General features: G+C 43.6%; 1 protein-coding gene and 1 pseudogene across 1 annotated transcript; one reads left to right on the top strand and one right to left on the bottom strand.

Moving 5' to 3' along the window:
• Positions 1–922: 922 nt before the first annotated feature.
• LOC102780081 (RNA-binding protein 15 pseudogene) lies at positions 923–4,975 on the top strand (annotated as a pseudogene).
• An 8,070-nt stretch (positions 4,976–13,045) lies between these two features.
• LOC102779804 (amphoterin-induced protein 1-like) lies at positions 13,046–18,156 on the bottom strand. The gene is made up of 2 exons (XM_006806727.3): positions 17,989–18,156; positions 13,046–17,636 (listed from the first exon to the last, which is right to left on the bottom strand). The coding sequence occupies exon 2, from the start codon at positions 17,566–17,568 to the stop codon at positions 16,048–16,050; it is 1,521 nt and encodes a 506-aa protein (XP_006806790.1). The 5' UTR covers positions 17,569–17,636; positions 17,989–18,156; the 3' UTR covers positions 13,046–16,047.
• Between the last annotated feature and the right edge of the window lie 274 nt (positions 18,157–18,430).

Here is an 18,430-nt window from a genome sequence, read left to right as displayed (position 1 = left end):
GGACGGACATAAACGGATTTTAACCGCTGTTCACTTCTTAAAGCACAGTTTGCACTTCTAATGGCGAATAAATTGTGCTTACAATAACTAGCAGACTGAGCAGTCTAAGAAATTGCCACAGACCGTGACATTTAACACGAGCAATCTGAAGGAAGGAGGATACTGAAAATATCTGATTATCATGATTCACTCGGTTTAACAGATCAGGTTCTTGATTGGTAATCATCAAACCTAAAGGCCAGAAATGAAAGTGTGATTACGGTTTAGAAAATCAGACTATTCAAACCTTACAGATTATCCTGGAAGTTATCTCTCAGTTAAGGCGTGCACTTCAATCTAAAAACTGTCTCCTCAGCTCATCACATTTCTACAACTCTGTTCTTCGAAGAGGAATAGCAATGACCAGCTGCACCTACCGGGCTATTTCAGACACAGCACCGCAGGACGCAAATTACTTGTTTGATCCTAGCTCTACGTATTATGGCAGTCAGCCCCCCCCCCCCCGCCACTGTTTTCCTGTCTGGTATTATCACAAAATCAGTGTCCTTACTTCAAGGGCACCTGGAGCCTTCCTGTGCAGACATTACGCCACTTTTAAACTAAATCTTCAAAATATAAAAAAAATATTAGATTTTTTATTTCATATTTCAATAAGAAAATGAAAGTTATAGTAATCTAAAAGCCAAGTGTTCTCTTGCTTTGGGCCTCTTCTGTTTATGCAGTGCTTCAACCATAATCCCACAACCCGTTTTAAAATAAGCTTCTGCCTGCAGGACTGTACTTTGACCTCAGCAGCACAGCCGCACCCTCTTTTATAATAGGTGAGCTGGTTTCCTTTTTTATGGATTGACAAGCCACGGCGCCAATCGGCTTGTTTTACAGGGAGGTAGGCGGGACTTCCTGTACAGTAGTGCAAGTAATCCAACATGGCGCTTACGTTGCTCGCCTGAGAGTGCAGTGGGAAGCGCTTTAAGTTCAGCTCGATTTCAGTAGTAGAGTTCATTAAAGCGGATCAGACTTTTAGAAATGAAGGGGAAAGAGCGATCGCCGATGAAGAAGCGCTCCCGGGCGCTGGATGATAGCAGAGACCGAGGAGAAAGCCACCCGAGCAGCAAGAAGAGCGGAGCCCTGTCGGCGGTTAGCGGCAACACGGGTAACGGCTCTGCTTACAGCGGCTCTTCATCCAGGAGGAGCTTACACAGCGATAAAAGAGACCTGAGGGATTCGGACGGACACAGCACATCCAGTCGGACTAGCAGCGGCTACGACTACGGAGTTGTTTCCGGGAACAAGCCGCACGGTGGCGCTGACCTCGCCGCGGAATCCTCCAGGCCGGTTTCACGCAGCGACCCGAGGCCTCCGTCATACCCAGGAAGTGAGTACAAGACTTTGAAAATCAGCGAGCTGGGCTCCCAGCTCAACGACGAGGAAATAGAGGACGGCCTGTTCCACGAGTTCAGGAAGTTTGGGGACGTGAGCGTTAAAATGACCCGAGAAAATGACGAGAGGGTCGCGTTTGTGAACTTCAGGCGACCCGATGACGCCCGGGCTGCCAAACACGCCCGCGGGAAGCTGGTGCTGTACGATCGGCCGCTGAAAATAGAGACAGTCTACATGAGCAGACGGAGGAGCCGCTCCCCCGTTGCTAAAGACGGCTTCCCCGCGGGACACAGACCCCTACACGCTCAGAAAGCTGTGTCTCCCACAGGCATGGGATTCAGAGACTACCGGCTACAGCAGCTGGCTCTGGGCCGTCTGCCCCCTCCCCCTCTGCCGCCTCCTCACCTCAGAGACGTGGACAGAGACAGAGATTTTCCCGTGTATGAAGGCAGAAACAGACCGCCTTACATTCCCGAGTGTTTCCGCGATGAGGACACGTTGAGCCCCGAGGACGACCAGAGGGCAAACAGGACTTTGTTTTTGGGCAATTTGGATGTGACTGTGACGGAGAGTGACCTGAGAAGGGCGTTTGACAGGTTTGGAGTGATTACAGAGGTGGACATTAAGCGCACAGTGAGAGGCCAGAGCAACACCTATGGATTCATCAAGTTTGAGAACCTTGACATGGCTCATCGGGCCAAAGTGGCCATGGCTGGGAAAATCCTGGGCCACAGCCCGATTAAAATAGGATATGGGAAACCTACGCCCTCGACCAGGCTGTGGGTGGGGGGGCTCGGGCCTTGGGTTCCACTTGCTGCACTTGCCAAAGAGTTTGACCGCTTCGGGACCATCAGGACTATAGACTACAGGAAAGGTGATGCGTGGGCTTATATCCAGTATGAGAGCCTGGATGCTGCTCAGGCTGGGTATACTCACATGCGTGGCTTCCCTCTCGGTGGCGCCGACAGGAGACTCAGAGTGGACTTTGCAGAAGCAGAGACTCGCTACCAGCAGCAGCAGTATACGCAGCTTCCTCTCCCCCTGCCACACTATGAATTAGCCACCGAGCCATATTCACACCGCCTTTCTGATCCAGTGAGAGCGAGAGAGCGGTCCCCTCCACTTCCTGCTCGCTTCAGAGACCGGGATCTCTACCCTGCTGAATGGTCTGGCCTCGGTGCACACGAGAGGATGCGAGGTTTTGACCCGGCAGACCGTCTGGACAGGCGCTCCCATGAGAGCTGGTCACTAGAACGGGAGCGGGAGTTGCAAAGCAGAGATTTGTCCCGCACAAAGAGACCTTTAGATGACGGTTGGCGGCGGGAGCACTCTCCTGACGGCAGTAACTTTGGTCTGCGGCGTCATGGCAGCTCTTTGGACCGCAGCCCGGGAGGGAGCAGCCGAGATGGGGGGCGCTACAGTGACCCCGAACGCTTGCCTCGCTCTGGCAGACCCTCCCCAGTCAAAGACAGGAAGAACAGCCTGGACGCTGGGTTTGTGGACAAAAAAAGGAGAACACGCAGCCCATCAGAGCCACGCTCCGGCTCCGAGAAGGGGCGCAAACACAAAGTCAGTGACTCCTCCAAGAGCCCAGCGAAGAAAGAGGACCGCTCAGAACATCTTTCCTCCTCTACAAACTCCTCCAAACCTGGTCAGCAGCCTGACCCAGATGCTGAAAAACAGAAGCTGAGTCAGGTCTGGCAGGGCGTCCTCCTGCTGAAGAATAGCAGCTTCCCCACCTCACTGCACCTGCTGGAAGGGGACATGAAGGTGGCTGCCAGTCTGCTGGTGGACGGCTCTAAAGGGGGCCAAGTTTCCCAACTGAAGATCAGCCAGCGCCTGCGCCTGGACCAGCCGAAGTTGGACGAGGTCTCCCGTCGCATCAAGGCCGCCGGCTCCAGCGGACACGCCATCCTCCTCGCTTTGCCTTGGAAATCTGACGACAGCGGTGCCCAGGACGCCGCCAACTCTACCGAGAGACCCCTGAAGAACCTGGTGTCCTACCTGAAGCAGAAAGAGGCGGCAGGTATCATCAGCCTCCCCGCTGGGGGCGGCCGTGACAAGGACCACGGAGGAGTACTACACGCTTTTCCCCCATGTGAGTTTTCCCAGCAGTTCTTGGATGCCTCTGCCAAAGCCTTTGCCAAATCAGAGGATGACTACTTGGTAATGGTTATTATCAGAGGAGCATCATGAAAAAAAACAACAACAACATGTGTCATGTCACACTCAAAACTGTTAAACTGTGAGATGTAAACATAGGGAGAAGAAGTGGTATTAAAGCAGTGCAGGAGACAAACAGCAGGATGCAGATTTTAAGCTCTCTAACCTGCTTCTATTTCATCCTGGTGAAAGTTTATAAAATTAAAGTCAAACTGAATTAAGTACATTTTTATAAGTTGATGAATTTGATTGTTAAATCAGGTGAAATGTTGCCTTTACTATTTAGATATTTAGATTAAATGCACATTACCTGAAGGTACTATCCTAAGGTGAGTCCAGAGTGAACTACAGGTCTGTGAATCAGTACTGTGTGTGTTGCCTTATCGTTTAAAAAGAACAGGTCCTTTATGTGCTTTTCACACAACTCCTGCCTACAACAATGAGCTGAAGATCCAGAAGAGAGCATTTAGCCTCATTTTTGGTAATTGAAATCAAACTCATGTACACTGTGTTTTTTTTCTTTTCTTTTCTTCTCTTGATTAAGGAAGTCCATTTGCTTTAAATCATTATCCGTTGGCCAGTAATTGACCTACACCAGATGTTCGTATGTATGTGGTTTTCTTTTTTTTTTGTGACCAAGTAAAAAATTTTTTGAAGACTTCCAAATTCCAACTTTCAGTAAATGATCTTTAAGATGTCAAATTATAGCAGAAAGAGCAGTTAAACATACCAAATCACTCCATCACTCCTTCTGGATATTCATGTGTAAAGTTAAGGTACACGAGAGCATCAGGAGTTTCAAGTATAATTACATTACCAGTGCTTTTGTGTGTGTATGTGTAGTTGCGCGTGTGTGTGTGCCATGTTTCATGAGTCATGTTACTTTATGACTAAGTGGAGGTTTGTCATCGGTGCTTTCACAATTTTCACCAAGCACTTGTACCAGCAGCAGCCGTTTGTGAGGGGATGGACACAAGCAGCAAGCTCTGCGAGCTTTCATTTCTCAAAGGCGTATCAGGATCCAACTACTGATTGATCTTTAAATTATTATTATCATTCATCTGAAATTGTGAAAAATGCTCCCCGATTGACCAAAAGTCCAAAACCCAAGGACTAGATTTTTTTCGTGTGTGTGTGTGTTTGAAATTTTTTGCTTATCGTTATCTTTTAATATTTTAGTAACGAGCTAAATCTACTCCGCCGCAATCTCAATGCAAATTTTACACGGCTAGTCTGTGTTGTCGGGCTCTTATTTTGCAGTATGGGGTTGCTTTTTGTGTCCTTCCCTTCTCCGTTGTGTGGTTTGTTGGGTTTTTTTTTGTTCTTTTTTAAATTATCCAAAGTTTGGTTGAGCATTTATTGTTTGATCAGATACCTCACTCAGTTTGTCATGTTTTAACTCACTGATTACAATTACTACCCTAAGAAAGCATATTGTTTTTTGTTTTTTTTAAAAGAAAAAAAGAATGATGTAACCTCCAACTGAAGAGCTGTGTGCCATGCACAGGTCTTTTTTTTTTTTTGCCTGATTGTGAGTTTCCAAAAAAGAAAATGTTGCAGTACGATCAGAGGACTTTGGTGTACGTTTCACACACGAGGAACGGAGGCCATGTTCAACTGGCCATACTTGCCGCCTTCAAAAAGGGACTCATAATGATTGTTTTTCATGCTTTGATTTGAGTACTGTGTTTCAAATGGATAAAGAATGATTTGTGCTGTATACTCAGGATATCTGAAGAGAGAGAGAAATGGAGATCATCAATGCTCATGGGCCTAAGAAGTATACCTGTCAGCAAAAACACGCAAAGTGCAACATGCACTTCATACATCTTGTCTTAATAAATTTACTCTTTCGTGGGAAACACGAGTGCCTCGGAAGACAACTTTTGTGACCTTTTTCTGTTCTTGGAATTTTCTGTGAAAGTCTTTAAAAAAAAAAAAGAAAAGGGGAAAAAAAGGCTTTCACTTTGACAGCAGGAGGCTTCCCAGCAGACGTGAGAGGAAGTGTGAGAATCGAGGGAAAGCCTCTCAGTTCTGTGTTTTCGTGATGCTCGACATGTGTTCGGTGGCCTCTCTCGTGAAGAGCTTTTCCATATGACCTTCATTCAGATTGAAATTTGGCGGTGCTAGAATACTTTGTGCAGCCTGTTTGGGAAAGGCAAATGTAGAGTCCCTGTGCCTCCTCAGACCTGTGGCTTATTCCTCGGTCGCCTTTGTGCGTGCGGAGGTGTGACACAGAACCTGCTCATCTGAGAGCTGTTTCTCAACTCGTCTCTCAGCGGGAGCTTTTTCTTCCTCCTCTCATCTGGTTCCAGCAGCGCACTGGTGCACAGTGTGTTTGTTCAGCGTCTGCAGCAGGAGCAGTGTTTGTGTAGTTGCTTATTGTTCTTGCATTGGAGTTTTAAAGAAGAAGATCTCTGTGCTAGGGCCAGACCTGCTGCCTCAGCCTGTCGGAGAGGAGGTCGAGGCGGGGAGACAGCGTCTGCCAAATATCGGAAAGGAAGCGCAGTGGAGACGAGAGATCGCCCCGGTTGAGGCCTGAGCAGGGAATCCTAATCTTTTAGTTGGTTTGTTGATCTGATGATTTATGCACTTTTAAAAAGATTGTGTGGCAAACTGCATATGAAAGCACAGAGACCAGAGGATGACTCCCATCGTAGTTTCCTGGTTGTTCTTCAAACAAAGGGGACGGCTACCCTTCAGCTCCAGGTATCCGCACGGTGCTCCGGCTCAAGGTGTCCCCTGGACGGGGTGGCGTGAAGCGTAACAGCTTTACGCCTCCTGGCTGCTCCCACCCCTCAGGTAACGTATACTGATGGCCACAACGACACGAGCGGGTACGTATTGTAATGTCAGAGAGCACCACAGGCACACTGTTGCTTAAGTAAAAACTGGTAAGTGGAGGGGTGAGGAAAAAAATAGCAAAAAAAATTAGTTAACATGCAGTAAAATTAAAATAATTCTGATTTTCTTAAAAGCATAAAAGCCAGAGATTTGTGTTGAGCTAACATTGTCACAGTTTCTGTCAGTGACAGTCGGTGAAAGTTTCTTTCCTGTTGTCTCACCAAATTGTGGTTTTACATCCCATAAACTGCTGTAACCTAGCAAAAGATTTAATTTCATTTTAAAAGGTACTTAAAATTAAGTTCTGCCCCTTTGAGAGCATTAACATGTGAGTAAAGTTTAATCTCAGTGAGACGGTGCTGTAGTTTCCTTTAATTGGTATTACAGTAAAAAATGAAATTTGATTTTTCAAAGTAAGTCAAATATATGTGCAGGAGTAAAACTCATAGATGTAAAATAAATAAATAAAATAATAGAGTGGGAACAGCCAAGAAAATGGAAATGGTTCAGGTGCACTAAAGAACGATGTTTCAGGCCTGAGAGTCTCTGAGTGACTGACCTGATCGCTGCAAACACAGGACAATGTAATGCAGGCAAGATTATTATAGTTCACTAAAAACTAAAATAGGTATAAAAAATTGACTTTTGAAAAAGAAACAATTTTGTGAACTTTGAAAACTAAAATTAAAAAAAAGTTTTCGAATTTGGTAAAAATTGTTAGCACAACCTGCCTGATGAGGCTTTGGAAGCCTACAAGACTGTGAGTCGACTGCTTTCAAAAGTTCAGTGTTTATATTGTAGCATCGACACTGATTATCCAAAATCTTGTCTCTGGTGAATGCTCTAAAATGAACAAACGTACTCCGGAAACTAAAGTTAAAGTAAAATAAAAATAGAAGGTAAAGAAAATCCAAAACTGTAATAACTGAATATATGTATGTGTAATACAAATACACGGTAAACTAAACTAAACATCACAAAAATGGGGAAAAGTAGATCTCAAGACCATTATAATTTGTAAGTGCTCTTACCTGCTCTGAGAGAAAGATGTCAATGTTAGAGGCCTGCGGCTGATCCACATAATGATAGTATTGATACCAGTGATGGTATCGGATGGATACTGGAATACTAGGATCAGTACTTTGTTTTCCATCATCCAAGTTCAGAATGTACCCACTGAACTTTACTAAATATTTGTTCTGAAAATGAAAAACTATAACTCAGACATACACTAGAAAAATTTCTTAAACATTTTCCAGTTTTAAAATACATGAAAAGCTGAAATGTGTCTTAAATTTGTATTATTAACTAATTATTGTGGAAAGTAAAAATCACAGTGATTTGTTGGTCAGTAAAATTTATTCAGATTTTGCAAATTGATGATGATTCATCTCATAAATCATTGCACATTGCTCTGCTCTACATAAGCTGCCTTTATAAGATAAACGTATTGGTATTAACAATGCTGTGCTTGTACTAAACTTGCAGTATTGCCCAGTGAAAATAGTGCTGTGTGTCATGGATATAGATGCCCTGCAGTACAATCAGTCATCAGCAGGTGCTGTCAGTCACAACAACCTCAGTCTTTCATCGTTATGATGGCAGTCTGTTTAGTTTACTGTATTCTGCGCTGCTCGCCGCGGTGCATGAGGCGTGCAAATTTTGTTTTACAGCTTCAGGTTTAGTCGGTGCAAAGGTTCATGCTAACGCGATTGCTTGCTAAATCAGAGGAGGTGCAGGCGCTTGGATTTCTGCAGGGATAAAGGTGACTGAAGCTTGATGTTGTTATAGTGAACTAAAATTAGGTGTGGAAATAATAACAAGAATGAACTGAACCATTTAAAAAGTCCCATTTAAATAAAAATAAAGGCGGGAAATGGCCGAGGAGACAGTTTATGCATGTTTATTAAACTTGGGCCGTTCACATGCGTGACTGTGAGTCAGCTGTTGATAAAATATTTGTTTTTTTCCATCTGATAAATACCCTCCACATATTAATAATAAAAAAGTAAGCATTTCTAAATAAAATTAAAATGAGGAAACTCAGTGAAACAGTTTGAAATCAAGTGGAAAAACAAAAACTTTTATATGATTAATGAGTGAGAGTATCCCAGGACCATGTCTTTTAACTTCAAAGAAATTTGCCATCATTTGTGGTTATTAGAAATATCAACTGGTGTGAGTATTATTTGGCCTAACTCAATGTCATCCCGTCCAGCTCTGAATCTAAACCTGCACACCTGGAAACGTTTCTGCTGTTTCACTGAGTTTTAGGCCTTCTTTGTGAAAATCCAGTTCTTTTTGTTTTGAACATGTTTTAAAGATGCTTCTAATCAAAATGTTGAGTGTTTCAGGTCATTCCCTCGACACAGAAGCAAAGAAGAATGAAAACATCCTCAGTGGTTTGCCCTCTGAAAGCACCTTTTGACTGAATGAGCCGTCTGCAGCTTAAAAAACCCCACTTCACGCTGTGGGACGCTGGCTCTGTGAGTACAACTTAATTAAATTTAAAAAAAAAAAGAAGCACTTTTCAAATTGACACCAAGTTTTTTATTGTTTCTCATAATAATGTGAACATCAGCTGATTTTGTGCTTGAATAAAGGCAACTGTTCTTTAAACGTTTCTGATTGTCTGTGTTTATTTTGTATTTGTTTGAATGATGAACATTTTACACCGTCAGTCCTCCGGAGGGCAGCATTGAGCGGAGCGATATTAAACAGAGGCTTTGCAGCTTATATGGGGGGAAAGTTCAGCTATTTTCTCATAAGTAACATCCAGTCTCCCGTGTGCAGGATGAACACGTTGATTCTGACACAAATAGGAGATGGTCACTTTCATCTTTATGATTGCACAACTAACGTTGCGTTTGCCAAATAAAGGCAGCAACAGTATTCTTCACTTCAGAGGGACTTTTACAGGCTTTTACAGAGAGTAGATAAGAGAAGTCAACAGAAACAAAATCAGGATGTAGTGAAAGTGAGGACACCTGAGAACAGGTGTCGCTCACAGTTGGATCTATAAGCTTTTGGAAGATTAAACATGTTGACACGAGCCTCTAAAAATGGGATAAATGGTTGTAAAATGAACAGTTATGTCAATACTTTTCTTAAAAGTGTGTTTAGTGTCCTCTGTGTTGGTGCACAGAGGCAAAATGTGTCATCGTCAAATACTTATTGAACCTAACTGTGCAGTTTCACCACCGGGGCTGCGTTGTGTTCTTCATCTCATCGAGCTCAGAGTTTATAAATCACTCCCAGCATGTTATTCCTTTTTAGGTTAAGCTATGAGGCCTGAGATATTCTGGAGAAAATGTTTATGAGTGTGCTCCCAGATGTTTGCGCAACTGAAGTGAAAAGTTGCTCCAATTGCTGGCAGTTGCTCCAAGAGGAGAACATTTCTCCTGCCGTGTAGTCGTCTTTAGAGTGCATCGGCCATGATTGTTGAGCACGATGGGCTCCGCTCTGTCCCGATGGAGTGAAAAACTGAAACATCGGGAACACCAATATAAGATTAACAAATGATGGAAGACAACAGTATCAAAGTGACTGATCTGTTCTTTCACCAGCCTCCATCCTCTGCTTTTGAGACCACCAAAAAAACATTTCATCTTATACAACATCAGGGCAAATCCTACATACTCCATGCAAGCATGAAAAAATGATCTGAGAAGTGTCCAAGAATATTTTTGCAGAGGGAAGAATGAATCCTTCCATGTCAGGGTATTGGTGGCCGCTAGATGGCAGTAGACTCGCTCAACTGCTGCTTCAGTCGCTTCCCCATTCATGTGATTCTCCTGGGAGGGGCCTGAGGAGAGGATGAGTCATCTCACTTAGAATTCAGCCTTTAAGCCACCGAGCAAAGACGCCATTCATTCATTGTCAGCAGGCTCACAGTCACTGCCATCTGTGTGTGTGTGTGTGTGATGTTCAGCGATCTGATATTTTCTTCAGACAGCTGCGTTTGTTCTAATAATAATCTGGCATATCATGTAGCTCTTTCCCATTTAAACGCTTGCACCATCACACAGATGAGCCACTGTCAGCCCCCTTCTGTCTCCTTTGGGCTTTTTATGAATTAAACACTTTGCAGATCCTGATTCAGTGTTGTGTTTTTGTCCAGCATTTTTCAGATCTTTAAGCCTAGTCTCACACACACCTGGGTAGTGTTGGGTGTGTTGTGAGTAAGCTTGGTAATGTGAGAAAGCGCCTGCTGAGACAGGGAGCACGAACATCCCTGCAGACCTCTTCAATCATTTATCCACGAGATGAGTTGCAGGGCAGCCGGGGAGGTGTCACAGTGCACCGTCTTCACACACATGCCAGACGGTCACATGAAGAAGTGTCATATATTATGTTCCACATAAAATTAGATGGGTTTTATGTGTGTAAATTGCAAGTTTACAGTAATAAGATGGAAACACTAGGTTGTCAGAAGCTGATATAATGCAGCTCTGTCTTGGACTGTGATAGGCAGAGGAAACTGAATACAGCACAGCGAGTTCACTCTCCTCGGGGACATACTGTGGTCAACAATCCAAATAAGGTTGAAAATCCAGCAACTTCAAATGTGGCCAGAAGCCGGCATGTTTCAGGCACAGGTGCAACAAATACGACTCCCAGCTTCCACCCCAGCAGTCCCTGTGGTCTCCTATTTCACTCTCCAGTGAACAAGGTTGAGTCAATAACGTAATTTAGAGGATTTCCTGCAGACTAACTAGGACAGCAAGTGAAAATTAATATTTGCCTAGAAGGACACAACAGTCAGGCCAAGTCTGATCAGTCAGAGCCAAAGTTAAAGGAACAGTTTTACATTTTGAATTGGAATACTCTCTGATTAAGACTCTCTTTCTTGATAAGAGAGTCAGTGGCCCTGAGTAGTAAAGATAGCAACACTTTATAATATGGCCCACAACTAAGGGCATCATTTTCCAACAATTAAATAGATTTTAATATATTTTATTTAAAATGACAATCTAAATATATTTATCTTCAAATTCCTAAAGGTAGGGACACTAGAATAAGGATGTAACGAGTCAGCTTTTTACAGCAAACAAAGAAATAATTAGACTGTAAGTAAATTTAAGTAAAGCATAATTTCTTGGCTAGTGACTGAGACATGGAACACCACCTCTCTGGTGGAGAAGAAGCATGAGCTAATCATGAGGATGAGAGGTACCAGCTAGATATAGTCGGGCTCTCCTCAACACACGACTTGGCCTCTGATACCAGTCTCCTGGAAAGGAGTTGGAATCTGTCTCAGTCTGGTGTTGCTTGTGGTGAGAGGCGGCGGGCTGGGGTGGGTATCTTCCCTGCTGCCTGTATGTTGGATTTTTTCCCGGTGGATGAGAGGGTTTGTTCCCTGATCCTGCAGTTCAGGGAATGGGTCCTGACTGTTCTCTGCGCTTATAAGCCGAACAATAGTTTAGCGTATCTGGCCTTCTGAATCTACAGCTGTATATTCTGGACACTTGGGTGAAGAGAGGGGCTGAGCCGTCAACTGACCACCACCTCACCTGGCGGTGAGTTGGATCAGGTGGCCGGATAGGATGCTGGACAGACATGCTGTACTGAGCTGGTTGGTGCCTGTCATGGTGGGAACCCTCGAATGAGATGGTGGACACCGGTGGTGAAAGGAGTCCTACTGGGCTACAGAGGCAGCTGATAGGTACAGACAGGCCAAATGAAACACAGCTCGGGCAGTGGCCAAAGCAAAAACTCGGGCGTGGGAGGAGTTCAGAGAGGCCACAGAAAAAGACTTTTGGACTGCCTCGTGGAGATTCTGGCAAACCGTCAGGCAACTCAGGAGGGGAAAGCGGTCCTCTACCTGCACTGTATGCAGTGCTGACTTCAACTGAGGATTTTGTCAGGCAGTGGAAGGGATCTCCTTAATCCTACTGATACATCTTCCCTAGAGGAAGCAGAGTCTGGAGACGAGGGGGATGACTTGTCCATCACTGGGCGTGAGATTACTGAGTCAGTTAAACAGCTCCTTGCTGGCAGAGCCCCTGGAGTGGATGAGGTTCACACTGAGTTCCTAAAGGCTCTGGATGTTGTAGGACTGTCTTGCCTCTACGATGTTGCATGGAGATCATGGGCGGTACTTTTATGTTGGCAGACTCGGGATGTGGTTCCCATCTTTAAGAAGGAGGACCGGAGGGTGTGTTCCAACTATGGGGGATCACACTCTCCAGCCTCCCCAGGAAAGTCTATGCGAGGGTGCTGGAAAGGAGAGTCTGACAGTTAGTCGAAACTCAGCTACAGGAGGAACAATGCGGCTTTTGTCCCAGTCGCGGAAGACTGGACCAGCTCTTTACCCTCTCGAGGATAATTGAGAGTGCATTGCTCAACCAGTCTACATGTGTTTTGTGGACTTGGGGAGGGAATTTCCCTCTGAGTTTAATATTTTAAATTATTAATAAGTAATAATTTTGTTGCTGTGTTGCCCCTTATTCTAGTGTGCATGCTTTTAAGGATTCAGTCACCCGCTACTTAGCTTTGCAGAACAGCACAACTGGTCGGATTGTGTCCAAACATGTTAAAATCTGCCTTTAAAGCATCTTTAACGCAAGCAAAAACTGCAGAGCAAAAATGAAAGGTGCCTTTGCACTATGACATAGCTCATACATTTCAAGTCTTTATTTTTTATGCATGTTAAAGAAGTTGCAAAGTCACAATTAATAAGTTAGCTGGATTCTCTAAGCCTGGGACAGAGCCACGCCAGTGATTTTACCCTGTTTCTGTATTTCCACTCTTTGTGTGAAGCTGAGCTAACAAGCTGTTGGCTGCACATGACAGTGAAAGTTCTGCAGCTGCACATATGTCACAGGACATACTGCACACGCCTCTTTTTACATTATGTTTATTTTTGTTGTTTGTGAACTACATGAGGAGTACAGCAATAAACAAGCTACACAGAGCAAACAATGAAATGCAATAAGTCGTTATTCAGGATTGCATATATTAAAATACAGCAGGTGAACTCAGCACACTGACAATATACTGACTGTAAACACTGAACATGTAGGTAATGATTTGTCACACGTAGCTCCGTCTTTGGTTATTATAATGTCCAACATGATGACATAGTACATATGTGCCTCCTCTGACAGACTGAAAAGTTCCTCCAGTTGTGTTGCTACATTATAATATTTAACAGACATGCTAGATTCTGATGATGTCATGAGCCTAAACTCCCACAGACACATTTATCGTGATTACACTGAGGTTATATTGAAAAAGCACCATGAGAAGTGCATAAACATCACTGTACCTTCAACATTAACATACATCCCCTTTATAACGCAACTTTGACTATCCAGCGATTGTGTAGCAATTACGATGCTCTGCTGCTAACATTGTGACCTGAAATGAACAGCCTGAATGTATTATTATTGTTTCATTATTATTATAAGTTGCATTTATTTGAGTCATCTTTTGGTCTTCATTGATTTTCATCCACACCCCTTTCTGCACAGTGTAACACAGCTTTTGTGGTTGCACCACAAAATATGAGCTTCTAGTCCTTTTAAGAGGATTCTGTTGGACATCTGTTTGAAAAACTGCTACGTCTACATTTATATTTCAGCTGTCAGCCAGCCACAGGAGCCCAAGTGTTGGCTGCAGCTGCTATTTCTGACAGTGTTTATGAGAATTCTGGCTTGTGGCTGGCATCGGCTGATTTGCTTAGGGTTGGGCACTAATGCCCAGAAGCATTCAGTGGATGGTACTCGCTCTCAGGCTCTTCCAGGCTGCTATTTACTCTTCAGTATGGAAGTACGTGCGTTCATGTTGCCATTCTGAAACCTGACACTGAACACGATATTTTGTCACAGTGTGATAATAAAATATGCAAATAAACTTGCTCAACTGGAAACTTATTGTTATGTTTGTTAGCATTATTAATCAGTTTCAAGTTTTCCATCTAGAGCAGCTTCCATACGTTTCTAAGATTCATCCATCCATCCAAACTCACAAAACAATACTATTTATACTATTTGTTTTACTCGAATTAGTCTGTAATCTTTGGTAATTTAATTTGAACCCAACCTCTAAAATCGAGCCGTTTGACTGTAATGTTTACATCTAATAACTCGCTCATATAGAACATAATAAAATGGTGGCATTTATTTGTAGCTAAATTCAGCTGGCTGATTTTGTTTTTGTCGTCTGGAATGTGTGTTTAACTTTAGCTTATTGCAATGATTTTTTTATGAACCAGGATTTGTTTTTTCTGCATAATCCACAGATAACAGTAACTATACCTGAAGCTTAGTCGGTGGAATAGTTTCTTTTTAAATGAGACTGTATTCATGCTATTGGCATGCTATTTGCTAATCAATCAGACAATGACATCAAGAGTTCATCAATATTTACTGCAGATTACTGACGCTCAACAACAGCACTGTTTACTGGAAATGTATGTATACTGGATGAGAATAAATTTGCCAAATAACAGTCAATAATTGTGTTTATACTGATAAAATATCTGCTGAGTGTTTATATCCTGAGAACCAGCCTATTCATTTATGTCCTCTCTAATGGACGTTTGTTTTTGGTTGATATCGTTTGACTTATTTGAGCTATGCTAATAAGTCCTGGTGTACTAAATAGAGGACATCCTGGTCTATCCATCAATATCTTATGTGTCTGGGTGGCCTCTTTTAGCCCCAAAGAGGGCGAAAAAAGTTCAGTGGGAAGATTCATTTTCCCCCGGTTCTCAGGAGGATACGAACAGCTAGTCTGATTCATTTTAAAGATTTCTTTTTAATTAGTGCCTTCAGACAGCAGCTGTTGTGAACTGGAGCAATATAAATAATATTTTATGAGACAGAAAGTCAACTAAATTCGTCAGAAATTAGAATTCTTTTTAAATGATAATAAAAGTATAGCTGCATGTGATATTTAATCAGAGCTGCTTTTAAAAGCACTTCATCTTAAGGCCAAAATCACTGCAAAAAAACACATATTGCTGTTTAAACATTAAATCGCAGTTGCATCTAAAAAGAAATTTAACTGAAAAAGTTGCATAAGAGTAATTATTAACAGCACTGTTTTCTGTGAAGTTTAACCAAACAGGAATGTTACATATAGCAGAAATATTGCATAATAATAGTAACACAGTGAGTTCTGCAAGCTTTGCATAAAAATTAGCCTCCCTTTCTACATTATTCAACAAATTCAGAACTTCTCACCTTTGCAGCACCTTCATCCCAATTGCAAGAAAGGCCATATCTTTAACATGCAGGCTACTGGCTACTCTGAAGTGACCTTCTCTCAGTAATGCCTTTCAGTAGTCTACTAAGCGCTGCTTGGTGGTTAATGTCTACATGGTAAGTATTTTTAAGAAAGCAAACAATATTTAAAGTTTATATATTCTCATTTTTAGGAAACACGTGTTGCATTTAAAAAAAAACAAACAGTCCTCTACCAGAAATATAGCTTTCTGTGCCTTCACAGAGGATTCATTTAAATTTTTAAGACGCATCACAAATGGAAAGGCCTAAAACTGATTTAATCAAAAGATTAAAATCAATTCGAATCTTATGTTACTGGAACAGCACCACCGTCTCGAGTCAACTAAAGCGTTGTTTGGAAGATGCTCACTTTTGATATTTTGCTCACATTCTTAGAATACGAAGAAGCAGCGGCATCGCTCTTATTTCATATGACCATAGGAGAATTGGAGCACACCGAGCTGACATCAGACCTTGTTCTGCCCCTGTTGGCCCCCTGCCACTCCTCATCTTCCTCACTTATTGGATTCAGCCTCCCATTCTGCTCCAGCTGTTCTTTAGGTTCCAGGAAGGCCGCGTGTCTGTAGAGGAAACCTCCACCTCCCACCCTCTCTTGCCATCTCTCCTCGTGTGCCTGGGAGAGACTGACAGTTGAAGAGTGGAGGCTGTCTTTGCCGTCATTTTTCTCCATGTTCTGACCTGGACAACAAGCGCAGTGACACGGTGTGAAAAAGAGGTAGATGAGAATCATGACAAGACTGATCAGACACGCTACAAGGGTGGTGTAGGCTGTTTTTAGATTCTCCAGTCCTTTGCTCATGGTGGTATTAAACACCACTACAGTTACATACAGCGTCTCATTGAATGAATCACTTGTGGCATAGCAGGTGTAGACCCCTGAGTCTTCTACCTTCAAGGACCCAATCCTAAGGCTGCTTTCGTTACGGATTAAAGTGGTTTCGTTTTGAGACACTGTCAAGTTTCCTGGCAGCACCCATCTCTTCACCATGTTCTTCTGTCTGGTGTCACAGTCTAACACCAAAGATTGCTCCAGATAGCCTTCTTTTTTAAAACCTTTGACCTCACTGCAGTTCAGATACTGTCTGGTCAGATCTAGTATGGCCATTTTTTCCTTCGGCTGGCCTGATGTCACACATGTGTGGTTGCTCCTGAAGTCAGTGGAAGGGCTGAGCTCCCTGAGTTCCCAGTGTGCCATCAGTTCATACAGCTCACAGCTGCAGGTCAGAGGGTTGTTGTGGAAGTACAGACCGTTTTTAATCCAGGCAGGCAGAGCCTGAAGCTCATCCAGGGGCAGAGCTTTAATTCGGTTGGAGGAAACATCCAGCAGTCTAAGGCTTTCCAGCCTGCCTCGGCCCTTTAACAGCTCTACGGGGATGCGTGTGATCTGGTTGTGGCTCAGATAGAGCCTCTGCAACTCGATGAGGCCAGAGAAGGCAGAGCGATCTATCTGAGAGATGTGGTTTTTATAAAGCAGCAGCACCTCCAGATTCTCCAGCGGCTCAAAAATGTATTCGTCCAGCAGGCGGAGGCTGTTAAAGGAAAGGTCCAGGTAGCGAAGCTTTCTCACATTCACAAATGCCTCAGTGGAGAGAAAGGTGAGGTTGTTATTACTGAGCAGCAGGCTTTGCAGCCGGTCGAGTCGGATGCCAGTCCACTGAGCTTGGAGCTTGGTGATAAAGTTGAAGCTGAGGTCCAGCACAGCTGCATACGATGGAAGAGCATTGGGAACATTTGTTAGATTCTTCTTGGAGCAGCTGATGATGGTGCTGGCACACAAACAAGTCTTCTGACAATCCAGGGGGCTTCCAGTTAGCTGCCCACTGGCTCGCACTGCTGGTAACAGCAAAGTCAAGTGCAGAATAAAGCAGCTCCTTCGTTTTAACACTGCAACAGCAGCAGGCCGAAAAAAGCCGATGGAGCCCACCATGGCGCCAGCACTACGCACTGCAGGGACTCTGGATGTTCTCTTAGCTTTCACAGTGGAAAATCATGGATCTGTAATCACACATTGGGCCACGTGATCAATAAATCAGCTGTCAGGACATAATATGACATGATAATGATGCAGAGTGTCATGCCATTAAAGCAAACCCGCGCTCTAATGCAGAGAGGCGTGGTGCATTTGCGCAGCTGGATCATTAAAAAGTTGAATGTCGGCAAAAATGTTATCAGTGTCATATCTGCCGTAGCATAGAATAAATAACAAACTATGGCGATTAATCAATGTGTCAAATTATTCAAAATAAACAGAATAGTCTAAAAGTTAACGAAGTGTGTGTGTTAGTCGTTTCCCTGATATCAGTTATCAAAGCATTTGTCCCAGCGGGCGGACGCGATTCTGCGTTACCTTTTTTTCTCCCGTTTTTTAAAGAGAAAGAAGTCCTTAGCAGTCCTGTCTCGGAGATGATTAGGACAGATGCATCTTCTTCATCTTCATCATCTTTATCGTCGGCGACCCGCGAGCTCACAGACATCCACCTTAACACGCTGAGCTACGGGCTACGCACTCTGCTGTCCGGCTCCAAATGACCGGAAGAGGCTGTGTGCAAGCCTCGCTGGTGAGGAAAGGAAATGCAACTATATCCGAGAGCTGATCTGATGTGAGGGGTGCAAACAGCAGAGGTGGGTGTGTGCCACACTTCCTCTCCTGCTCTCTGTCTCTCTAATGGCCAGTCTCTGATTCAAAAGACAAAAAACAAGCATCCAACATGAAAGCAGTGAGATGACAGCTTGGCTACACAAGCGTAAACATTTCATCATCTTTATCGAAGCTGATTCTTATTCTGCTT

Source organism: Neolamprologus brichardi, chromosome 5 (assembly GCF_056152115.1).
Source record: "Neolamprologus brichardi isolate AB-2024 chromosome 5, ASM5615211v1, whole genome shotgun sequence".
Lineage (NCBI taxonomy): Eukaryota > Metazoa > Chordata > Actinopteri > Cichliformes > Cichlidae > Neolamprologus > Neolamprologus brichardi.
The sequence above is the reverse complement of the archived record's forward strand: the minus strand, read 5'-3'. Positions and strand labels throughout refer to the sequence as shown.